Here is a 26537-nt window from a genome sequence, read left to right as displayed (position 1 = left end):
TTTTATCTGCCTTGTCTCACTAAACCTTCAAGGCAACCCTATAGATACTGTTGCTGTCTTCAATATACACAATCAGAGGTCTCAGCCCCAGAAGGGTATTTCTCATCTTTTACTGGGGAAGCAAAAGTTTTCCTGAAGGCCCATATGGCAGAATCCCCCTTAGGTCTCATTGGCCATTCTGAAATGAAACAAATTGCTTTTTGCCCCAAATTGAATACGCCTCTCCTCAATTTGGTTATTTAAAAAAACAAAAAAACAACAACAAAAAAAACCCTCTCATGGCAGTTAATATGTTACAATCAATAGATGACCACGTTTTGATTTCTCATACTTTGTAGACACTTTCCCCTCCTCAAACTAATACATCTCCATCCGTAAAAGCACTTCGGATTGAGGGAAGATCCAGGAGATCTGAGTTCAGGCCAGTCTCCATGGCTAGGGGATTTAGTTCAGGTCCCTGATGCTGTGTCCTTGCTTCCTTGGTTACTGAACAGGGAAACATGACCTAGGTTTCTATCTGTGTGAGTCCAAATTAAAGGAAATAAATAATGTCAATGAATGAGCTTTGACCAATGCTTAACAGCAAGGCAGGGAGCCTTGTCATTAAACATTCTGCCTCCAAAGATTGCAAAGTTGGCTAAAAATCTCAAGTGAATGGGATGGTTTTACAGAACTGTGCTTTTTGACAGGGATATCTGTACTACTGGGTCCATACCATCAAGAAAAACATGAGTCACCTTCTAGAAAAACAGATTTACTCCACAGTAAGACACGTGGAACTTTACTTTTACATTTAAAGAGACATGGCTATATCGTAGAGTAGGCTGGAAAATATACATTATTTTCAACTCTCTGAGTTGCCCTTTCTTTACCTGCTAGGTATAACATCCACATTAGGGAGCTGTGGTTGGAAGTAAAAGATATGTCCTCTATCAAGTAGCTGTCATAACATGGACAATAAATGGCAGCTCAAACCATCCTGTTACTCAGGGTTAATATAGCAGTTTGACCATTTTTTTCTCCCAGCTCTCCTCAAACACCTCTTCTTGTGTCTCTGTCAGGAATTGCTGATCAATCTTCACCCTCTTTCCTCTTGAACATGAACGCCCTCCTTTTCAACATGGCAGACACTACTAACTAAGGAGTTGACCCCATGCTTGGAACCTACTTGCTAAAAATAACCAATTGAGCAATAGTGGAAAGACCATGACATTTAAATTCCATCTGGACCATTTATGAGCTAGGAGACTGTAGACAAGTCAGTCCTTGACTTGTCCTGCTTTCCTTTGGTATATAAGTGATAAATCAATGAAGGAAGGTGACTTTTCAGGGAGCATCTGTGAGAAGCCTGGATGGTGCACAGAAAGTCAGGGCTCAAAGGGTTGTGAAAGGTCAGCTGAGCAGGTTAGTATCCCTCTGCTGCACTGCCCATTTGCTGTACCACTGTCAAATGCTTATCCAGCCTCAGTGACAGCATCCACAGCACATTTTAAGATTTCATGGTAGATTATGCCAACCTTGGAAGTATCTATTAAGAAGTTCTTTCTCAGATCCTGATTTAAGAGCGTATTTGTAACTCCTTCAAGTGCTCTCTACTGAAGAACTGTCCTCTTTTTTCACCTAAGGGTCATTAAGATCTGGTCCCAACCACTTTTCCCCATTACCAAAGAAACCTGTCTTGGTTGGGTGAATCTCTGCATAAGCTGCTTGAGTTGTGGGGACTGGAGGAGAGTGAGGTGCTGAGATGGGGGTCTAATGATCTAGCTTGTGTTTTGTGGAGGGTACATACACACTAAATTATTAGGGATAATGGAGGAGAAATTCAGAAGCCACAGGAGAAGACATCTGAGAGAAGACAGGCATGGGGAATGTGCTGGTGTCTTTGGTGATACTACAGGAAAAGAAACACAAATCCAAAAAGGAATAACTGGGTAACATTTTCATGGATGGGAGTAAAATCACTGTCCTCATCACCTGATTAATATATAATGGTATTGGATCTGTGTCATGAGATCACAAATAAAAGGCATTGCTATCCATGAAAAGCCATCACACCCAAAATGAATATGCAAACATTATATGTTTATATAATGCTTTATAAATAGTAGTATTTATAAATATTATATATGGAATATGTATTATGTATTATATTATTACAGAATATAATGTAATTCATATCCCCTTGAACAAACCTGTGGGAAATGCTGGACTTGAATAACAACAAAACTAAGCAGACAGAAAGCTGCTCAAAGAGTAAATCTTAAAAATTCTCACCACAGTAAAACACAAAAGAAGAAAAAAACCCACTGTAACTATGTGTGGTGATGGATACTAACTAGACTGATGGATGTGGTCGTTTCACAATATATATATAAGTATCGAATCACTATGTCCTATACCTGAAACTAATATGTCAATTATATCTCAATTTTTAAAAATGAAATTTAAATTAAAAAGAAGAATCAGCCAGTTCATAAAAAAGGATGGACATTGTACCCAGACCCGTAATGTAGGTCTGGCCGTCTTCACAGCTGCCTCCTGTTCCAAACCATGCATTTCTGCTTACAATGACCTCTTCCACCCTGCCATCCCCACCTCACTTTTTTTTCTTAACATACATCTGTTTATGTGACCAATAACCTTTGTGTGACATCTTAAATAATAAATTATAGAATCGTATGTATTTTTTTCCTTCTCAAGAACTTGGGGGATAAAAAACCATTAAAATGTTTCTGTATGAAGAAGAAGAAGAAGGAGGAGGAGGAGGAGGAGGAGGAGGAGAAGAACTTGGAGAGGGTCCAGTATAAGAGCACAGTATGTAACAAAGAACAAAACCCCAACTGTAGATCTCTCAGAAAGCCACGGACACCGAAGGGCTTGACTATGGTTTGGATGCATGGATTTTCTTGTCCCCTGATCTCACAATACCCCATATAGGATTGCAGGGTGAACAACTTGATCCCAGGGTAGGAGCAGGGAAGGGATGTAATTAGCCTATTAAGTTCTGTTAATGTCTTGTAAAGTCATTCAAGTGAGAACGGCAGACAGATCAGTCCCATCTTGGACCCCACTGCAGCGAGCCTTGTATTTCTACGGTGTTATTTATAGTTGCCACAGTGGGCATCTGCTGATTCAGCCTTTTCTGTTTCATTGAATCAAGATGGAATGAAGAATTTCTACAGAATGTGTGTCCCTAGAACTGCAACTTACTACCCTCCAAATTCTGTAGCCCCTCTCTGAAACTGCAGACTCTAATTGTGCAGAAATCACTTCTTCCTTACGCTTACTCTAATATTCACTCAAACTTAATAAAAATGATTGATGTTTTAGTTGACCAACAGTAAATACAGTGCATCGGGGACAGAGAGAGGACTTTTTGTTCTGTTTTTCCTCTCTCTTCTTAAGAAGAAAAGAAATACATGGCTTATTTTCCAGAAGTCTGCGAAGACAAGGGACCAGATGCATGCATTTCTATGACAAATATTTACTTAAGCCCTTTCTTTGTTCTGGGCACTTCTACGAGCCTGGAAGTTATAGCATTGAGCAATACAGAAAAGATGTCCTTTTTCTAAGAACTTGCATTCCAGTGGGGGTAAAAAAAATCATAAGTAAATAAGAAAACAATGCTGCACAGAACATAAGTTAAGAGGTAAGGACGGTGGGGGAGGCTACTCTAAGTCGAGTGGTCAGGAAAGAACTTGGAGGAGGAGATGATGTTTTAGCAGAGACCTGAAGTGATGGGCAGTGGTGAACCAAGTGAAGGTCTAGGAGAGCAGGACTGCAGGCAGAGGGGGCCATCTGTGCAGAGGGGTAAGGCAGACCAGAGCAGCTGGAGCATGGGGTGTGGCAGGGACAGGAGGCTCTTGTGTGGCGCTCAGGGCTGTGTGGGGCTAGCGTACACAGAGACCATATGATGCCAGCAATGAACGGCTTAGATTTTCTTCCCTGGGGGTTGGGAGCCAGATGATGTTGTTCAGGGAAGCTGTGTGTCATGAACACGGCCGCTCCGGATGCTTTGTGGTCAGTGGATTATCAGGGGGCTATAGGAGAAGCAAGAAGGTACTACTAAAATACTTCAACTGTGAGATATAATGGTAGCAGTGGAAATGGTAATTATAGTTATGTTTATTGTAGCAAAATATATACAAAATGAAATCATGTTAATGATTTGCAAGAGACAAAGTACCTGAAGTATACTCACGCTGTTAGGCCGTCATCTCCATCCACCTCCAGAAATTTTTCATCACCCCAAACTGAAACTCCATACCCATTAGACATCGATTACCCTTCCCTCTTCACCCCAGCCCCTGCTAACCACTATCCTGTTTTCTGTCTCTGTGAATCTGACTATTCTAAGTACCTCGTATATGTGGAGTCATACAATGTTTGTCCCTGTGTCTGGCATATTTCACTTTGTATAATGTCTTTACAATTCAACCATGTTGGAGCCTGCATCAGAACACCATTCCTTTTTAAAGCTAGATTCCACTGTCTGTACACACAACATTTTGTTGGTCCTTCCCCCATGGATGGATAGTTGGTTTATTTCTACTTCTTGACTACTGTGAGCAGTCCTGCTACAAATATGGATACACAGTTATCTGTTCGAGGGCCTGCCTTTCAATTCCTTTGGGTATAGATCAATAGAAAAACAATTGTGGGATCATATGTTAATTTCCATATTTAATTTTTTGAGGAACTGCCATACTGTTTTCAATAATTCTACTTCAAAGGTAAAGTTACCAAGAGTTGTTGAAGGACTGGTGTTACGAGTTAAAGAAAGATTTAAGGATGATCTCAGGATGGGCCACTGGGTGGCTCAGTTGGTTAAGCATCTGACCCTTGATTTTGTCTCAGGTCGTGATCTCAGGGTCATGAGATCGACCCCTGTGTCAGGCTCCACACTGAACATGGAGGCTGCTTAAGATTTTCTCTCTCCCTCTCCCCCTGCTTGTGTGCACATTTCCTCTCTCTCCCTAAAAAAAAAAAAAAATAATAATGATCTCAAGATTTTCATTTTTACAATGGGAGAATTATGGGGCCATGTACTAGGGTAAGGAATTCTGGAATAAGAGGGTTTGGTTGTTTGTGTGGAATGTGAATAAATATCAGAGCTTCTCTTTAGAACATATTATATTTATCCTGGCTGTTAGACATACAGATGGAAACATCAAGCAGAAAGCTTGATATATTATTAATCTAGAATTCCAGGGTCAGGGATACAGATTTTATATATACACACACACACACACACACACATATGTGTGTGTGTGTGTGTGTATATATATATATACACAGATATATACAGATGTATATATATTTATAAAATATATATAATATTTAAAATCACAGGATTAAATGAAATAACTTAAGTGGGGAGTAGTTGTATATATGACTGAGCTCTGGGGAATCTCATCATTTAAAGGTTGAACCAAGAAGATACCTACAGACAAAGATTGAGGAGGAATCTCTGTGGCAGGAGGAAAACCAGGAAAATGGGGCTTTTTGCAAGCCACAAGAATAAAATAGGTCAGAAGGGAAGGAATGTTCAACCACAGAGAAGTTAAGCATGATAAATAACAGTGCACCCAGTGGATTTGGGAAGCTGGAGGTCATCAATATACTTGACAGGCAGTTTCAGGAAGTAGAGGGGAGGGAAGCCTGGTTAGAATAGCTGAGGAGAAGAATGGAAATGCTGTTTCTATTTTCTCACCTATTAACCACTCAACCCAGAGTTGTTATTACAAAGGAAAGCAGTAAACTTGGACAACAAGTGGAGGTCACTAGGCATGAGGGAAGTTATTTCCAAGAGACTCAATCATAACATATTTCATACAAGAGAGGTAGAAAGGGAAGGTATAGGAGAAGGAATACCTAGCTGGGAGAAATCTGTGAGAAGGTGAGAAAAGACAAGATCTGGAGCCCCTGGAGAAGAGTTGACTGGGGTAGGTATAGGGACTTTTCATCTAGTATAACTGGAGGAAAGGTCATAAGTATGGGTATAGAAATAAGGAGGTTGGTAGACTTCGTGGTAGATCTCTTGTCTTTGTGAAGACGGCTCAGTCTTCAGCTGAGAGGAAGGGGAAGGAATGTGGAAGAGACATGAAGGCAATGGGAAAGTGTGCAGTGCTCCTCTTGGAGAAGGGATCTCCCTATGGCTTGGAACACTGATGCTGGCTTGAGATGTGTGGCCATGACTTTGAATGAGAAATCAGTACTACTGTGACCCATTCTAGGAAAGTTCAAGAGTGTGGTGTAGGTGAAAAGAACGGGGGAGCTGGGTTTAACCAATACTGGAGTTCTAATAGGTGAGTATAGTTGAAGGGGGTAAGAGAATTTAAAGATTTGTACAAGGAATGTTAACGATGGCTGTGGAAGGGAACTGAGGATATGCATGAACGCAAAGTGACAGAGTTAGTAATTGGTGGCCTTAGGGTGCTGCATGTGCCAGCTTGGGAGGTGGATTGGATAGAAGGTGAGGTGCATCAGGGGTGGGCTGTTGTAACAGCAAAGGACAATTATAGGACATAGGAGTAAGGAAACAAGAGGGGTCCAGAGACAGAAAAATAACTGTAGGTAACTTGGGGGACTGAGTGCTGGGGGATTCGACAGAACATCCACAAGACATTGTCCTCAGCAAGAATGACGGATAGCAAGAGAGAGGGAACTCATTTGTGACCTGCTGATTATATGCAAGATGTAAGAGTCCTCCGTGTATATCTTAACCAAAGAGTTTTGTCAAAAATGCTAAGTGTTGTACTTTTCTGGTGCCTTTTGGTTCATAGATAAGCTTCCAAGAGGTTCATAGATTAAAATCAGATTGATGGGGGCGCCTGGGTGGCTCAGTGGATTAAGCCGCTGCCTTCAGCTCAGGTCATGATCTTAGGGTCCTGGGATCGAGCCCGGCGTCGGGCTCTCTGCTCGGCAGGGAGCCTGCTTCCCCCTCTGTCTCTGCCTGCCTCTCTGCCTACTTGTGATCTCGCTCTCTGTCAAATAAAAAATAAATAAAACCTTTAAAAAAAAATCAGATTGATGTCCTTGGCTATGGACAAGGCCTGTGGATGGTATTGCTGAAGATGACTATACATCAGAAAGTCCTAGAAGTTTCTGTTTGTTTTCAGACAGACAGCTAGGCCTGGCCACAGAGAGTCTGACTGCCCCAGGGCTGAACTAGGACAGAGAACCCAGGGGGTTTAGAGCCCTGCCGGGTGATTCTAAACATAACCATGGGGTTAAACCATAGTATACACATAGTATAAACATAGTTCCCCTTAAGTGAAAGAAACAGCTTAGAAGTTCTTGCACACTTAGTATTATTTAACCAGGCTAAAGAGATAAGGAAGTGGTGCTAAATTTCAAACCTAGAAAATGTTTACTTGTTCTATCAGGAATTTTAATATAGTACAAGGGGTTTATTTATTTTCATGCTCTTCTGGTGAATAGCATACTACCGTTTACCCTGTAGTGACTTAGAAGTGACCGCGTCACATTTTGGGGAAGCTGTGTACTCAGAATCTGTGTTTATACACTTTATTTTTATGTTAAAAGTCCACTCTTTATTTTTTTTAAAGATTTTATTTATTTATTTGACAGACAGAGGTCACAAGTAGGCAGAGAGGCAGGCAGAGAGAGAGGAAGAAGCAGGTTCTCTGCTGAGCAGAGAGCCCGATGCAGGGCTTGATCCCAGCACCCTGGGATCATAACCTGAGCCTAAGGCAGAGGCCTTAACCCACTGAGCCACCCAGGTGCCACAAAAGTCCACTTTTTAAATATCTGTCTTATATTTTCCTCTTCTTTTTTTTTTTTTTTTTTTTTTTTTTTAAAGATTTTATTTATTTATTTGTCAGAGAGAGAGCGAGCGAGAGCGAGAGTGGCAGGCAGAGGCAGAGGGAGAAGCAGGCTCCCTGCGGAGCAAGAAGCCCGATGTGGGACTCGATCCCAGGACGCTGGGATCATGACCTGAGCCGAAGGCAGCTGCTTAACCAACTGAGCCACCCAGGCGTCCCATATTTTCCTCTTCTTCCTTCTCTGAATTTAGTAGTAAACATGCTCATTTACCACTGTAAACCTTTTGGCATGGTTCCTTATGAACTTTTCTTACCCTCTCCATCTCAGAAAGAACTAGATTTCATTTATATTTCCTTTATTCTAGCACAGTGGTTTATCAAGGTAGTAAGTATTCAATGAATAAACGAATCTTAAGATCGAACTAAGAAGTATCACACGATCTCTCTGATCTCTGCATTATTCTTTAAGCTTCCAGGTGGCTTCTGGGAAAGGTAATGGATGTAATGACATGTGGCTTTGATACTTAAGAAAAATGAGACTCGATGATTTCACAGAAAGTTCCCGAAGTGTCAAACCTGCAGCAAGTCATTTTTCTCATCAAGCCCTCATAAACTCAGGCAAAGAAGTCATTATGCTAATCTTGCCATACCCAAGTGCCTTCCCTCCCAGCAAAGCTCCATGGGACCTCCTTTTTGAAAGAAAAAAAAAAAAAAAATCACTGGGGCCGGTCTCAAAGAAGGAAAAAGAGCCTAATACCTAATACCCGGTTTGCCTTGCATGGTATCTGATGGTGCATCATTAGTGCTCTGGTTTATAGCGTTAGGATTAACCTCCTTGAAGTCACTAGAAATCCTCCTGGTATCATTTAGTCATTCACTGCCTACCAGCCACTGTGAGCCTATGTAACGGAACAGGACATTCACCTAGAAACCATCCCTGACCTCAGGAGTTTATGATCCAATTGGAGAAAAATAAATATAAGCATGATGAATGTTATGATGGATGAAGTATAAGATGCAGGTCACACAGGAGGTGGCAGTGACTCAGAACTGGAAATTCAGAGAAGCCTTCCTGTAGGAAGTGGCATTGGAGCTCTGAGTCGAGGGATGAATCTGCTTTTTCTGAGCCCATGGTGAGAGAGCTCTGTTTCCGGCAAAACAACAGCAGAAGGTGAGGGGATGCAGGGAGCATGGTCGGGGAGGGGAAACCCCATGTGCTTCTGTGTGGCAGGAGCCCAGGAGCCAGACGATGAAAGGGACTTTATTTCATATGTGTGAGTTTAGACTGCATAATTCTAGAAACAGTGGAATCCATCAAAGGGTTTGGGGTGGAGTTTGCAATACAGAGAGAGAGTTAGCCATAGAAACAGGCAGTCTGAAACCCTTCAATGCTCTTTTTAGCCAGTTGTACCCTGCACCAGAGAAAAATGAGCCACACATACAGAGGTTCACCAAGGAAGCCAGAATTCATGTTAGGAACCTCACAAGCAAAATAAGAAAGTAGTCCAAGTTCATGAGCCTGTCCATGTACCTGCACATTAGTGTGATGTACACATCGTTCTGCTTGTAGGTCCGGGGCTTGTTATTCGCTAATATTTTCAAGAAAAGAGGACCCTGACATGCTCAGTCTGTCCAAGACTAAGGTCACCTTATTCTGGGGGCATAAAAGCCACTTGACTGGGCTGAAAATGCATCCCCAAAACCTATTGCTGAATTTTATCTTTAATGGCTTTTGTGAATTTAGGCTGAAGGGCTTTAATGGTGCATTAGGGAAGGACAGTAAAACCCCGGGAAAGCAGAAGCAACAGCCCTTACAAACGGCAGAGCTGTTCTCTGCTTGATGAGTGCTGCTCACACCGATACTTGGTCGTAAGGACTCTGAAAGTGCTGTGGGCTGCTTCTCTACGCATTTACCATCAAACCACTCCCTTCACGGAAGAAGGTGAGTTTTGTTCTCTCCTCTGGATTTAACAGTCTCATTAGTGTCTGCAAGAGGAGTCCCACTCCTTTAACTACCCCAGCAATAATATTTACTAAAGAAACTAGACGTATTAGAACATCATCCTGAAAAAGTTTCCAATTTCTGCAACTTTATAATACAAACATTTTAGGTATCATCTTTTCCTCTTATTTTGTAGAGTCTTAACCTTCAGTCCAGTGACATAGATGAAAAAGATAAGGAGTGTTACTATCTTATGGCAATTTAATTGCCCCGTGCCCCTAGGAGCTATACCCACATGTTTATGGGTCATAGACTACTTAAGAATGTGAGCTTTCAAAGAGGAAAAAAGTGAAACAAGACAAAACCAGAGAGGGAGACAATAAGAGACTCTTAATCTCAGGAAAAAAACTGAGGGTTGCTGGAGGGATGGGGTGGCTGGATGATGGACACTGGGGAGGGTACGTGCTATGGTGAGTGCTGTGAATTGTGTAAGACTGATGAATCACAGATCTGTACCCCTGAAGCAAATAATACATTATATGTTAATTTTTTTAAAATGTGAGCTTTCAAATGGGAGGGACTCAAGCTCAAAGCCCAGTTCTTCCTTTAACTAATTCTCTGACCTTGAGTTAAGGTGCTTAACCTCTTTAAGCCCTTGTTTGCTGATCTAGAACTTGGGGATCTTCATGGTGACCATGTCCGAGATTCACCGTGGGAGCTGGAATGATGACAGGCTGGCTCCTTGTTTCTACCCTACTTGGAACTCCTGTGCGTTTTCACTTTTATCCTGTAGTTCTAGTTTGCTTGATTTTGAGCAACTTTTTCTTTTCCTTTCACTCCCCTAGGGATATGAAGCCTGACAATATTTTGCTCGATGAACAAGGTAAGTAAATGATTTGTTTGCAATGAACATGACTTGCACATAGAACAGCACTTGGGACAAAGGGGATTACCCCAGCGAAGGAGGATTACATGCAGCAAAGGCCCTGCTTGATTCAGTTGAGTTCTGTGCACAAACTTGATATGATGGGTGTGAGAGACAAGATGGATAGACTTCTTTATCGTGCAGGAGTGTTAGTACCCCAGGATACCCTTAAATAAGATGATATTTACAGAATGAGAAAAAGTCACTCCCTTTTCAACTTTGTTAAGCTTCTATTGATTTTTTTTTTTCCCCCAAGAAAACCATCACAGTTTGGTGCTAATTTGCCTTACTATCTTTTTAAAATCATCTCCCTCTTTTAATAAAGCAGAAGCCTCAAGCTCAGAGTAGAAGGCAGGCAAGAGTATCTACAGAATGATTAGCGACACCATTTTGTTCACATCGCATCTACTTTCATGCTTTTTGGGAAAATTTGTTTCCCATTTGCAGAAGAGATACCAAGTTTCTGTCCAGAGATTTTTTCAGTTGAAGAAAGTTCATCAATTTAAAAAAGAAGATGAAGCGGACAATAGTGTATGTGGCAGCCGGATGGGAAAGTGATACAAGGATTTGGCAATAACCATGAAGGTGATCAGTGAATGCCAGAAACCCAAGAAACACAGATTATGGACATCCCGAGAGCAAGCTTTCGCCAGCCACGATTATTATGTGCCGTCTCTTCCCACTGTTTCTTTTAATTGTCTATTTGGATATACTGGTCCATTAAGGCAGACCCCTAGGACACTTGGCCTGCAGGTTATAAATGTTAGAGGGGCACTGAGATCTTTCTGATAGGTTCTGGAAGCTATTGGATGAGGGAGTCCCAAGTGTGCAGGGCTCCTTATTCATTGGACTTTTACAAAAGGGATTTGCAGTGGGTCTGCCCCTCCAAGTACCTTCCATTGCTCATTACTTATTTACCTTGCTGCATTTTCAACCTGACTTGCCAGACCCCACCGGTGCTCAGAGGGCTAAGAAACACTTTTGTATATGACCTCTAATTTAGAAGCTCAGGGTCATTATTTATTTATGGACTGTCTAAAAAGATTTTTTTCTACTTTCTTCCAGTGCCTAATTCCTTCCTTCCCTTTACTGCTTCTGACACTCAGGAGCAGATGCTCAGAATCTCCAAAATGTGAGCAATAGTGAGACTTGGCGTGAAGGTGACTTTCCAGAGAACACCAGCTGCCCGTGCCTCAGAGAAGAGGCAGAGCCTCTCTCACCTGGGTGCAGATAAACCCGGCGGAGCTTCACAGTTGTGGGGAGGGCCTCCCCTCACCCACAGAGGCCACCTCTGCCCCATTTAGAAAAAGGTTCTCTGTCTCCCCACCCCAGCCTCATGAAGGTACATGGTTGGTCAGGCAGAACACAATCTGGGGTTCTGTCCCCACCTGCTCCCTTTTCCAGTTGCCTTTGTGTATAGTATATTATTCTACCACTTGTTGAGGCCCTGAATGGAGACAGACAGGTCCTGTGCCCACAACCTTTTCAAGACTCACCTTCCATTCAGAGAACAATGTTTTTATCTTGGGCTTCAAACATGGCTTCATCTTATTTCCACCATAAAGTCAGCTGATCCTCTCTCATTGGACTTCTTTCTCCTCCTCATTTTCTTGTGAGCTTGGTCATTGTAGATTAGGAGAATGGTCCAGAAATAAATTAATCTTCAAGTTTACCTGCCTTAGAAACTACCCTCACGTAAAGAAGAATTGTGTGATGTTACAGTTAAGAGTATGGATTCTGGGGCCCAGTTGCCTGAGTTCAAGACCCAGTTTCACCCCCTCACGAATCACGAGCTCTGAGAGTTTCCACAGACTATCTATCTAAATCTTTTCTGAATCTCAGTTTCTTGAGGAACTCAAAGAGTAATTAATTCTTAGAGTCACCATAAAAATGAATAAGCATACTATTTATAAAGTGCTGATTGCAGTGTCTGCCACAAGGAAATCACTCAGAAGATAACTATTAGTATAATTCCATGACGTAGTAGTGACTTTCTTCCTTACAGAAGGAAGCCAAAGCTTCTTCATCTTGTTTTATGTGGCTGTGTCTATAGCAGGTGGTCAGTGAGAACCAGGACCTTACTTGTCTCTCTAAAGAAATATTTTAGGGCGCCTGGTTGGCTCAGTGAGTTGAGTGGCTGCCTTCAGCTCAGGGCATGATCCCAGGGTCCTGGGATAGAGACCTGCGTCAGGCTCCCTGCTTAGTGGGGAGTCTACTTCTTCTTCTGCCCTCCCCATCCCATTGCTTGTGCTCTCTCTCTCTCTCTCTCTCAAATAAATAAGTAAAATCTAAAAATAAGAAAAGTTTTTTTAGAAAGAATTATTTTGGTTCCAGAAGGGATATGCCAAAGCTTCTGTGTGCCTTCTTCTTAGCTCTTATGTTTATGCAGTTTTGCTCAGTACTAATACTCAGGCAGCTATGCCTTCAGTGGTCTCTTCTGATTTTCCCTCCTGGGCGCAGGGGCCTAAACCCACGTTGGGAGGCATTTTACTCTTGCTAGGGCTGGGGCTCTGTTGTTCAGGGAGTATGAGCCGCCATCCCAGTCAGCCGGAGGGACTGCCCCAGTCTACCCCTGTTACCCGGTGAACTATTTATAATGACCCTTTCACTCTTAAGGTTTTGGGTTTCAACAATGAATTGAGAGGACTTTTTTGTATTATTTTTTCACCCTGAATGCAACTTGAAAATCACTAGTAAGAGAAACATTATTTTGGAAAGGAACAGATCTGTGAATGGGCTAGAAGCAGACAAATAAAAAAGGTAGAGAGCTATTGTTTAAACATTGTCCTGGGGATCCCTTTCTGAAGAACATAATTTTTAAAGGTTACTCCCTGTTTTTGCAGATTCTGAGAAACCAAGCTTTTCGGGCATTGCTCAGGGACCGTAACTAAGCACTCTTAAATGATACATCCCTGGTAAACCCCAGCTCCGAACACATTCTGTAGAGACGCTCCTGTCCGAATCAACTGCCCCACAAATCAACGGGTGCCTTTTCGAGTGGCCACTGGCATGATTTTCCATGTCTCTTATTTGAAACCCTCATTTGTCCTCTCCGTCCGCATTTATAATGTTTTAGCCCGATGGGCCATCACACGTCCCTTTCGCATGGGGATTTTAGCAACCCTGAAGGATAACTGCCTATCTCCCACAGGCCTCCTATGCTGGCTCCTCCAAGCGACTCCGTATCACACCAAATCGCTCACATTTTAATTCAGCACCATTCGGCAACAGGCGGAAAATTTATTTTATTCTTACTGATTCATATGGGTTTGTATTCATCAGAAAAGACTGAAATTTAAAGGAGCTGAAGCCCTTTGTAAAAATGGAGAATCTTTCCACCATGTCAATGAACATTCAGAGTGGGACTGAAAAAAAGTGTTTTTAATTTAGAGCATACCTGTTCCTGTTCTTCCCAAACGTCTCATTTGCTAGTTCAGAGCCCAGGCTGACATTAGATCTCAGATAGCTCATCGTCAATCGTTGTGATAGATGTTTTCATATCCTACCAACTTAAGTACCCGATCCAGTTCTATCAATTCCATAGTGTCTGAATTTTTGTGTTTGTCTTAAATTATTCAGGAAATAAATGCTGCATCCAGAGGAACAATAATGTCTGCCTGGCATATCTCAGGAAACAACAATTATGGCATCATCTATAATTTAGTTTCCTTAATATCATCCCTAGTCCCAGGGAACAGAGAAAGGCAAAAACTCAGTCTGGGGGTAGGAGGAAGTACTAAGCGTGCTACCTGAACAGCCTCTTCCTTGCTGAGTCCCAAAATGGGCCTAAAAATCTAGTGTGAAGCCTCTTTTTTAAGAAAAAAAATTGTGGGGCACCTGGGTGGCTCAGTGGGTTAAGCCTCTGCCTTCGGCTCAGGTCATGATCCCAGGGTCCTGGGATTGAGCCCCACATCGGGCTTTCTGCTCTGCAGGTAGCCTGCTTCCTCCTCTCTCTCTGCCTGCCTCTCTGCCTACTTGTGATCTCTGTCAGATAAATAAAGAAAAAAATCTTTAAAAAAAAAAAGAAAAAAATTGTGTAGGGGCGCCTGGGTGGTGCAGTCGGTTAAGTGTCCAACTCTTGGTTTTGGCTCAGCTCATGAATTCAGGGTCGCGGGATCGAGCCCCATGTCAGGCTCCACACTCAGCATAGACAGAGGGAGACCTCTGCCCCTCCCCTCTGTGCTCTTTCTCTCTCTCTCTAAAATAAATAAGTAAATATTTTTATATTGATAGTTGAATTAAAGGACTCCATGCTATTAATTCAGTTTTATTGTGCTGCTGTGTCTCTAGGTACAGAGGTGAAAAGAAAAGGCAAAAATGCTTTCCTAGAGAAATAAACCAGGAAATTCTGAGCCTTATATCTGAAAAACCCCACACTAAGGCAGTGGTTCTAAGTGGGGATGGTTTTGCTCTACTTTCTGTCCCCATGCGGGACATCTGGCAAAGTCTGGAGACATTTTTCATGGTCAGGATTCCAGCCAGGAGTGGGAAGTGCTATCAGTCTCTAGAGGGTAAAGGCTAAACTAAGGCTGTTACTGAACTTACTTCGAGGTACAGGGCAGCCCCACGGCAAAAAATGACCAGGTGTAAGAGGATGAGAAATTCACAGAATTTCTGTGACACAAAATGAAACACAGAAATTCTGTGTTAGGGCCTCAGCTAATGGTCCTCCATTCCCAAGGCAATTCCCATGTCCCTCAAACAGCTGGTGACCGAAACTAACGCTGTGAACAGGCACTTGAGTTTATTTTCATGGGGGGAGGCAGTAAGGGGGCGCCTGGCAGAGGGAGGACCAGGTGCCAGGTATGGGAGCACTCTGGGCCTGGAACTGCGGTTTAGGGCCAGTATTGACAGACTCCATGGGGTTCTGCTTATGCTGTTTAGCTAAGAGCACCGGACTCCAGGTTCCAGTGGATCCTGACCCTCACACAATTTCTCCCCACCCATACTGCCCCCCTCCCAAATAGGCAGGGAGACAGACCCTGAGCCAACCGGGAAGGGACTGTTTCCATGCATCTAGCTCTTCGGTCTTGTGATAAATCACAAAATGTTTTGGGGAAATTCATAACTCAATAAAGGGGTCCTACACCAAATTCTCAATTCTAATCCCAGCTCTGCTACTTCTGAGCCTGGTGAAATTAACCACAAACATCTTTTCTGTTAAAGAGGGACTATTTCACCAGGCTACGCTGTTGGAAAATGGCAATTCATCAGATACATGTAAATACGACTGAAAGGTAAAAGTCAGCGTTCCATCAACAAATTCAGAAGATACATGATGAGTACTCACTGGGCCAGGATCTTCCACCATGCCAGGTCCTACTTTAAAGGAGTGGTGTCAAGCTTTATTGAGCCTCAGAACCGCCTGGGAGGCTTGTTTAAACACTGGGATCCCACCCTGGTTTCTAATTTGGAAGGCTGGGGGTAGTGCTCAGGAATTGGAGCATTTCTAGCAGGTTCCCAGGTGAAGCCGGGGCTGCTGGTCAGCAGGCCACGCTTGCAGCACCATGGGGCTCAGAAACATCCTCCTCTACCTTTTATTTCTACAAGAGCGTGGATAATCTCAGGATTGAGGCGGCTCCGGACACCCACTCACACTGAAGTAGAGGGTCCCCTGCCCGGCTGCACGTCTGAATCACCTGTGGAGTTTCTGGTTGTTTCTAACACGCATGCCTGGCTCTCCTCCCAATCCCATGGCTAGCCAAGTCTCAGCAGGGTCAAGTCCAGGCACGTGTGTTCGGCAAAAGGGCACTGGGGTTTCTGATGATGAGAAAGAGCAACAGCTGAACACTTTCTTCCTTCCAAGTGCTGAGCTAAGTTCTTCCACGGTATTATTTGATTTGATCTTCCCCAGTAACTTGTAAGAAAACTCCTGTTGCCATCCCAACTGTACAGAGCAGGTGTCACCTTTTAAGGTAACAGCGCGTTCATGGTTGAACTTGCACTTGAAGCCAGGCAGTCTGACTCCAGAGAACAAGCTCTGCTTAAGGACAGTGTCTCCAGGCTGAGGCTGAGAACCTCAGCATCAGAGAACCACTTGAGCATGACACAGAGGAAGGAAGGAAGGAAGGAAGGAAGGAAGGAAAAAAGGAAGGAAAGAAAGAAAGAAGGAAAAACAGAGACAACCTATACGATGATAGAAAAGTTATCAAAATTATCTGTTGGTACATTCAGGCAAGAATACCTTCAACTTTCAGCCGGACAAGTGCTACTCTTACTTTATTAAAATGTCATCGCATCAGCGACACAAAACACTTCTTTGCACAAAACAAAACCCCAGCAACAAAGGCAGTGAGGTTTGTCTTCAGCAGCTCACTGGATACTATCAGGGGGCAGACTGAGAGGTCTGGTAGTGGGGAGTGTGGACTGTGAGACACAGAAGAAGAATCAGATGCCATCCCCTCCAGTTGCAGCCGTGTCTCATCAAAACCACAGAGCACGAAAATGGAAATGCCAACACTTTGAGGGCCTCTGAAAGCATTATGAGTTTTGTGCCAACAGCTAACATAACGGGCGGCCTGCCTAGGCTGCTGCTACGGCCCTCTTCCTCCTTCCAGGCAGAAATGCAAGGCCCTACACATTTTGCAGGGGCTGTTTCTTGTGGAACGTCAGTGTTAGACTCACGCTCTATGTCATGAGTGTCAGAACTGAGAGAGACCCTAGAGATGGGCTAGTCCACCTGCTTCTTTTTCCTTTTTCCTTTTCTTTCTTTCTTTCTTTTTTTTTTTTTTTTTTTACAAAAAGAAACTTGGGTTCAACATAGAAAAGGGACTGAAAGTCTATGATATATTAGGGGCAGAGCTCAGGGCAGACCTCAGGTCTCTTGGCTCATTGCCCAGGGCTCATTACATAGCCTCTGTATAAATAAAACTTGACTTTCCGGCCCCTGCCTTCCCTTAATACATTATTTTGTTGGGGGTGGGTAGAGGATAACCTAAACTATCAGACAAGAAATATGATATTTCAGACAGAAAAGGAGGAAAAAGGAGTCTTGCTTGGCAAAGGAATAAATACATGTATCCATATTTGTGTCAGCTTTATAGTAGCAATATTTATCTCTGGGAAAAAAAAAAAATCCCCTAAGAGACACTTAGAAAAAAACGCTTGGAAATTCGAAGTAGAACACCTCTAGACTGCCTCCCTCTCAATGCTCACAGGTATTATCCTGTTAAAATGTTGCCAACAAAAAGTGGTAAGTAGAATTACCAGGGTGTGAGCTCTTAACCACACAGGTTAAAACTTTCTGAGATTGATCTGCAGGTTTACCAGCAGATGCTCAGCTGGTTGGTGACTATGCTAGTCTTGAGGGCAGAATAATTGTGCCGCTGCTGCCTGCACCCCACTTGCAACCGGCACGCAAAAACTGACAAACGAAGCTCCCAGAGGCTCTCAGAAGCATGGCTGTGCCATGGAGCTGAATGGGGCTTAACATTCTATGTGGTGCTTTTGTCTCTCCAGGGCATGTGCACATCACGGACTTCAACATCGCCGCAATGCTGCACGGGGAGATGCGACTCACCACTGTAGCAGGCACCAAGCCTTACATGGGTACGGGCTCTGCGAGCGGCGGTGCTAAGAGCAAGGCTTGGCTTTTTTGTTCTGGTAGACATTTATTCTGGGGTCAGTCATCCGCAGGCACTCGCCGCGAGGAATGCCAGGTTCCCCTGTGACCTGACCCGAGGAACTTCTGAGTTCACGGGTCTGAGATGAGCCTTGGGAGGCTCTGTTTAGCGAGCGCCCAATCTGACCTTGATTCAGGAGAGCTACCGATGATGCTTTGAAACACTGTTTTAGGAGTTGCTAAGGACAGCTTCTACCCACTTCCTATCAAAGAGTAGTAGTTGATTGAATAAACATGACTAATTGCTTCTGTGGGCATGGCATGGTATCAAGTGCTGGCGACCTTGTAAGTGAGCAAAATACACAAGATCTCCAGCTCATGGAGCTTCCCTTCTACAGAGGGGAGTTTTTAAAAGTAGAATCAGGGGCGCCTGGGTGGCTTAATCAGTTGGTTTTGGCTCAGACCATGATCTCGGGGTCACAAAGTCAAGCCCTGCATCCTGCTTCACGTGGAGTCTGCTTGTCCCTCTCCCTCCCTCTCTGCCCCTCCTCATGAGCACTCTCTCTCTTAAATAAATAAATAAGATCTTAAAAATAAAAAATAGAATCAAATAGAAGGTGCAGTAATAAATCGGACAGTGATATGTGACCTAAGTACTACTATACCCATCATTTACATAACCCCACATCACACGCCTAGGGCTGGAAAGTCCATGCAGCACCTCCCAGATGTCATTTTTCCTGTAGTTTCAGCACCATGACAAACCCGTGGGCTCTCCTTATTAAAGATGGGGAACTGGACTTTGCCTGAAGACTCAAAACACACCAGAGGGTGACTAAAAGGCTAAGGTTAGGTGCCAAAACTGTCAACAAGGTCTCACATTTAATTATATTAACACTCACAAATTACTACAAATTCTAAGTGCTCCTGTTGGAGTCTCTCTGCGTGGATGCCATTCTGGCACAACTAGCCTTGCCTCCCACCCACCCTGAGAAACGTAAAGGGAGAACTGCTGTCCTTTCCCCAGAGGGATTCAGGAAGAAGGACTTTTCTGCTCTCCCCTCTTAAGATAGGTGAGTGAGATCTCGAAGAGAATTCTCTGGAAAGTCTGTGGGTGACTGTGAGGCGAGAGACCCAACTCCATGTTTGATGACCGTCTGGGTCGTTGCCGTACGTGCTGACGGGTCCTGGCACCCACAGAGCCCGAGTTGTCCATGGGGTTGGTTGAGGTTGGAGCTAAGCCTACCCAGGGAGCATAACATTAGGAGACAGATGGACAGCAGAGTTTGAGTGTGTGTCGGGGTGAGGGGTGTGGATTAGCCTCAGGGCCGGATCCAGCCTGTCAAAGACTCCACCAGTAGCCTGGAGGGAGGGCGGCTCCTATCAGGGAGGCTTACTGGAAACACCACCAATTCCGATAGACACAACTGTATCAGAATCTTGGAGGTGCCCCCAACACAGGGTGCCTTGAAAGCTCTGCAGATGATTCGGCCATGCAGCCAGGGTCGAGGAGCTCTGCCACGCAGGAGGAGTGACGTCAGCTATCAGAAGCAACTTACGAGAGCACACCCCAGGGCATTCGTGTTATAATCCCTGCCTCCGCTACCCCTCTTCCATGACCTAAAATGAATAGTACTCTCTAGGAAAAGGGATGAGGGACATGGCAGCCAGACTGGCCATCTTCACAGCAGGGTGGCTTAATCTAGCTGCGTGGCATGAGAGAGATCTGGATCAGATTTGAGATCAGTCTTTAAATTCATAGGACTGGATTTTAAAGTATCTACATTAGATGTTTTACTAGGCAAAAAGGATTAAACTGTATTAAGCAAGAGACTACGAACTATCATTAGGGGAGCCCCCTTCCCAACACAAATGGGAAGCTAGACACTGCATGACTGTTGGCAGATGGGGGGAAAAAGCCCCTATTTCTGCTTCTACCTTCATTATTTGAGATGCTTAGAGAAGATAATGTCACTGGTCAAGCCAGCGGAATTAGGGATGTGGAATGAATTGTACTGACTAGATATGGTCAGAGTCATTTATGAGCAAAATAGTTGACCTTGAAATCAAGGGTAAGAGCAAAGTCACTTTTAATAGGTCATTCTCTTCCTCATATAACTAGAGCGAGGAAGAGAAAACCCCTACATACAGGGCTGCCTCACTTCCCAGGAGAAAGAAATCCTCTGGGAAAAAATGAGTCTTATTTTAGATGATATTTGAACAACTACAAATTTCCTGGCTTCCTATTACCAGCACGGGTGAATAAATCTCCTTCGTCGCTTCTAAAATAATGGACACATATAATTCAGCCTATTTTCTGCCTAAACCTCACAGTTCTCAGGTGATAAAAGGGAATATCTGAGCCCGCTGGTCTGATGAATTTATTCTGCAGGTTTCCTGGGTTTCCATATTGAGGGCTATTTTCTTGGAGCCAAATCAGAATGAGCATCTGGGTTTTCTAGGCCTGGTTTCCATGGTGAGAGGAGTAAAGGGAGGCTACCCTTCTTTTCTCTCCCCAGTGATTTTAAATACAATATCCGTATAATTTAATTCTCCTCATATTTGGCATTTCGGGTCCTTTCACAACATGGAGCTAGGAAATTGGAGTGCATTCAAGCTTCTCTCCGCTATTTCACCTTCATCCTTATAATTAACAATTACTAATATTTATTGAAAGCTTTCAATGGGCCAGACGATGTGTTAAATGCTTAACGTTCATTTACTCATTTATTTTTTTCTCTGCGAGTCTAGGAAGCAGACTATAATTATCACCATTTTACAATGAGAAAATAAGCTAAGTCATTTGCCCAAGATCACATGGCTAATAACTGAAAAAGCTTAGATTTAAAGTAAGCTCTGACTTCAGAAAGTCAAGCTTCTTCCTGAAAGAGAGTTAAAGGAGAAATTTATTAGAAATGATTTGTGGTCCTTAAAAGGTTGTAAATCCATTTAAGTCAGCCAAAGCATTCGAACTGTTTTTTGTTTCAGTACAAATGAGTATCTGTCATCCCTGAACTCTGAATCCAAAGGTTGCCTTTGCCTTTGATTTTTGGCTAAGAGTCTTTCTAAGAGGTATCCTAGGTAGAAATCTGCCTTTTCTTTTTTAAAAATTATGATCCAAATAATTTGGTAATATCTAGGTAACAGACATTCACCAGCATCCATACCCATTTTATAGCACTCCTGTGGGATATTAATTAGCAGTTATAGATAAAAAAATTTTTTTAAGATTTTGTTTATTTCGGAGAGCACCTGTGCAGTGGACCTGCACATGTGTGAGTGGGGGGAGGGGAGATGGGGAGGTCGGGGAGAAGGAGTCCCAGCAGACTCCCCTCAGAGCACAGAGCCTGACACAGGGCTCTGTCTCAAGACCCTGAGATCATGACCTGAGCCAAAACCAAGAGGGGATGCTTAACCGAGGGAACCACCCAGGTGCTCCAGAAAGAAAAAAATATTCTAAGAAAGAAAGAAAACAAGGATGAAATACTGGCAACGACAGGAATATATGACACCTACAAGAGGAAGTGCTGAGCGCGTTACACAGCAGTTTCTTGAACTGAACCACCTCCCTTTCAGCTCCCGCCACCCTCCCCTCCTTCCTCACCCCCACTCCTACCTCTGGCAATACAATCCAGGTCATTTAGAGCTTAACCGATGAAGACATTCTTCTCTTCCCTACTAAAAACAAAGCAAATTCACTATGGAAAAATGTGTAAGATGCTGATAAGCAAGAGGAAGTTACATTAATCCCTCTACTTGTAGCTATTTATGGTTTCCTTCCAGACTTTTTTCTGTGCATGCAGAAACGTGTATACTAAAAGTTGGATCATACCTAATTTTTGTACCCTAAATTTTCCTTTTATAATGTGATAACAACAGACATCATACAGTGAGCAGTAATTACGGCCCAAACACTTTGCTAAGCTTTTAACATTCATCGCGCCATGAAATTCTCAAAGCAACCCTGTGAAAGAGGTTCATAATCACACAGCCAGTAACGGGTGGGGCACAAAGGTAAACCCACATCTAAAAACAACTCTCAAGCCGTAGAACTCATGGGGTGATGGTGATGATGATGTTGAAGGAGCAACAGCTGACACAGACTGAGCTCTGCCTACGTGCCAAGCACTGGTCTAAGCGTGTGTATGACATTCTTTCATGAGGCCAATACTATTGCTATTCCCACTTGAAACATGCAAACTGAGAAATGAAACACTTTGCCCCAGGTAGAGCTAGGTATACCGCTGTGAGGGTCAGAGCCCCGACTCTTGACTTTCCCAACAGTCTTCTATGCTAGGCGATCTCTCTGTCTCTGGTTTCTAAACCTGCCTCAGCCAGAACTGCAACTTGTTTCTCTCTGACTCCAGAGGCTGGGTCTTGGCGAATGATACTCTGCTTCTTTTCCCATGTCCACATATAGAACTATCATTTTTCATGATCGTATGCTACAGCATTAGAGGACGGCATCAAATTTAACCACTTCTTTATTGTTGAATGTTAGGTTGTGTCTCATTTTGAAACATAAATAAATTTGTAATGAAACTTCTGTTAGCAGAAATAGGTCCTGCAACTTGATTATCTTTGTGATAAACTCCCATTCAAAGAATTCCTGGTCAGTGGGTATGTATGTGTTAATGCATTTTCCTCCTGAAAGTTCACATTGATTTCTGCTCATTTATTCTAGAAGTGTCTGTGAATATTTATTTCCCTGCATTCTCAGCAGGCTGTACAATGAGTATCTTCAATCTTCCTGAAAAGATCATTTAAAAAGGTCCCTCATGATACTAATACTGAAATTCTCTGACTTCTGTAAACTGTCTGTTCATGTTCTTTGCTCATTTTCTATTAGGGTGTGAATATTTTTATCCTATCCTGCTATTTCTTATTGATTGTATAAAAAATTCTAGAGCTTTATATATTCAGATTATAGTGTATCCTATGTGTTATAAATATGATTTCCTACCTTTTAGTTTGCTGTTGTTCTTAGGCATTTTTTATATAAAGAACTATTTTTTTCTAACATCATCACACCATTAGTCTTTTTTGTGGTTTCTACCTTTTTTATTTCTTTATTTTTTTAAAAGATTTTTTGATTTATGGAGAGAGTGTGTGTGCATGTGAGCAGGGAAGGAGCAGAGGGAGAAGGAGAGAGAGTCTCAAGCAGACTCCGTATAGAGCCCAGGCCTGACGAGGGGCTCGATCCCACAACCCTGAGATCATAACCTGGGCCAAAACAAAAGTCAGTCCCTCAACCAACTGCCACCTACGTGTCCCCATAGTTTCTACCTTCGATGCTATTCTTAGTAAGACCTACTTTTCTCCAGATTTTGGATATGGTTACCTAATGTTTTTATTACTGTTACACTTTAATTTTTTTTTTCCTTATTCTGGTTACATATAATCTTGACTGAAGATACATCATAAGGATCTGACTGAACTTTTTGTTAGACCATTAAACAATTGTCTTGCAATAACATATCAAATAATATCTTTTCCATGTTGATTTACAATATGATCATCAAAAACTAAATATCCTTATATACAGGTCTACATTCTATTGTATTCAAATCTTAATTATTACAGCTTTATAATATAATACATGAGAAACAAATCTGTGTGTTTATTCTTTTTCAGAAGAATTATTATTCACAGATTTTTGAGGTAGAAGAAATTTAGAATTTTTTTGTAAATTTCATTATTTCTGTTGTGTCACATTTATGGGTTAGATTTGAGACCCTTTCTTTCTTGACCAAGAATCTACTATCTAGGAATACCTGGGTGACTCACTCAGTTAAACGTCTGACTCTTGGTTTCATTTCAGGTCAGAATCTCAGGGTCATGAGATCGAGCCCCATATCAGGCTCTGTGCTCAGCAAGGATTCTGCTTGTCCCTCTCCCTACCCTTTACCCTTCCCCTCGCTCTCTCTCTAAAAATGAATAAGATCTTTTAAAAAAATCTTCTATCTAGGTATTGTAAAACCTGAAAACCAAATGATGGTAATCCAAATAGCCATAGACACATTAAAATTCGGTCAAGCTTATTGGTAATCAGGAGAATGCCTATTGAAACCACAATCAAAGCTCAATCCACACTTACTAGATTAGCAGAATTCAAAAGGTCAGTTAACACCAAGCGTGGGTAAGGAAGCTGAGCAAAGGAAACTCTGATTTGCTGCTGGTCACCATGTTACTTGGTACTACCCTTTGGTTCAACAGTTGGTCATTTTCCAGAATGTGTGAAGATGCACATCGTACCCCCAGCAGCTCCCCTTCCAGGAACACACTCTATAGATGTGTGGCCTCTTAGGACCGTTCATGACAGCATTGTTCCAAATTGAAAATATCCAGATGTTAAGTATTCGCCCAGCACAATGGCCTGTTTATCACTCAGAGTTTTCCACTGAGACGCCTGTCACCTGTCATCCAGGATACTGGTAAGGGAAAGTGGAAATAAAGCCCATTTCCATCCAGTCCGGGGGGTGCTGTGGGGGTCAGGGCCATTATCTCCCAAAGCCATGGGGAGCTGTGACTTAAAAATACAATGCAGTGATGCGTGGGAGATGAATTCACTGGCGAATGAGGTTCATACAGTCGGGGTCTGTCCTGGGCATCGGATGTCAACATTCAGATTTCTCAGATTGGATGGTGTCCACACGATTTTACTTGGGACTTGAGTATCCTAGCTAGGTCAAGCCCATATGCAGGCTTCACATCATGCCAATTTCCTTTGTCCAGAACCGCCCCTTACTGGGACGCTTGGGTTAACTGTGGAAAGCTATCGACAAGTAAAATTCCCATTCCTATGAACAAGTGCCTCTCCAGAACCCAGTTTTTGGAGCACTTTCTAGGCACCAGGCACAGAGCTGAGATTTGGGCATGCATTATCTCGTTTAATTTCTCACCTCTCTAGAGATCATCTTATTTTGACTTTGCTGAAGAGGATTCTCAAGTTTAGGCAGCTGACTCGTTCAAGGTCAGAATAAGTGGTAAAGGCAGGTTCTGACCCTAGATGGTGTGGCTCCAGAGCTAATAACTGTCACCATTGCTTGTTGCCTTGAGTCCTTGTCGTTCATTTAGTCAACATATTTCTGTTTAGTGACTCTAGATGCCAGGTTCAATATTAGACACTAGAAGCGAAGCGGTGAGCTCACTTGCTTTGTGCTTTATCCCTCATGAGCTAGGTATATTCTTGGAAGAGTATGAAGAAGGTTCATAGGCATCAAAGTGCTTAGAAAATGCATAACTGGGCAGTCACCACAGGGGGTAAAATTGACTGTAGCTTTGCCTTCTCTTGGAGTCCTTTCAAATAACCATGTTATGAAGTGTAAGTTTCTCCACCTAATGTGAAACCTTCTATTTCTCAGAGTGCCCACTCCCTCCTTCACTCTCCCTCACCATCAACAGCAGGCTATAATACTACTCTTGGGTCTTCCAGAAGACTGTGAGATGAAGAGCCGATCCAATATGCCTTGCACCAAATTCTCAGTGTTGTTTGCAGCAGGAATCCAAATATCAGTCCTTTAGCACAAACCCTTCAACTCAAGGCAACAGAGAACATCTTCCCAGCTTTCCTGCTTTTAGGGTCAGCTGAACATTGGAGGCCTTACAGGATCCAATTTTTAATAGTTACGGGATATATATAAGAACGAGAAAATCGGCCATTTTTGCATGCTGGGAGCAATCTAGCAAGGGATGGTAAGCATCCACAACAGTGTTTAGTCCTTTTACTTACCCAGGTGCTGTGCCTTAGGAGGAGCACGTTGGGAGCAGAGATCTGTTAACTTTGCACGTTGTAAAACTGACCTAACTTTTCTGTATCGTCAGCACCTGAAATGTTTGACTCCAGAAGAGAAGCCGGCTATTCCTTTGCTGTGGACTGGTGGTCCCTGGGAGTGACAGCGTATGAGCTCCTGAGAGGCCGGGTATGCTAGAATTGCGTTGCTCTTTGGTTATTTTTCCAGCGAGTTTCATTTTTAGAATGAAAGAATGGATTTTTTTTTTCTCTCTCTCTCTAAAATCGAGCAGTTTGTTTGCAAGAGGAAAACACTGTGTCACATGATTCTTGGGATTATGGCTCATATTCACTCTCCCATATGAGGACCTGAGCCTGTGAGTTAACATTAACTACAGATAAAATTAAATGAATGAGTATTATAAACTCCCGGAGGGGGAAGATCAGTGCACCTCACTAAATATCTTGTGGAAATATATTTGTTTGTTCAAAGAAAACCAATTTGCAGTCACAATACAGGACTCTAACGTCCACCTAGTTCCCCAAGATGAGCGTCAACTATTAATACAACACCATTCGTGCCCTGTCTT

The 26537-nt window shown here is 42.9% G+C and overlaps 1 protein-coding gene across 2 annotated transcripts in view; it reads left to right on the top strand.

The window, feature by feature from the left end:
- The window catches only part of STK32A (serine/threonine kinase 32A), a 142039-nt gene that overhangs the window by 90017 nt on the left and 25485 nt on the right, over nt 1–26537 (top strand). For both annotated transcript variants that reach the window (XM_032336258.1, XM_032336257.1), the window contains exons 6-8: nt 10575–10612; nt 18113–18202; nt 26040–26137. In XM_032336258.1, the coding sequence (XP_032192149.1) occupies nt 10575–10612; nt 18113–18202; nt 26040–26137 (226 nt within the window). The remainder of the gene's footprint in view (nt 1–10574; nt 10613–18112; nt 18203–26039; nt 26138–26537) is intronic.

The sequence above is a fragment of the Mustela erminea genome, chromosome 3 (assembly GCF_009829155.1).
Source record: "Mustela erminea isolate mMusErm1 chromosome 3, mMusErm1.Pri, whole genome shotgun sequence".
Taxonomy (NCBI): domain Eukaryota; kingdom Metazoa; phylum Chordata; class Mammalia; order Carnivora; family Mustelidae; genus Mustela; species Mustela erminea.
Note: the sequence above shows the minus strand (reverse complement) of the source record. Positions and strands in the feature narration are given on the sequence as shown.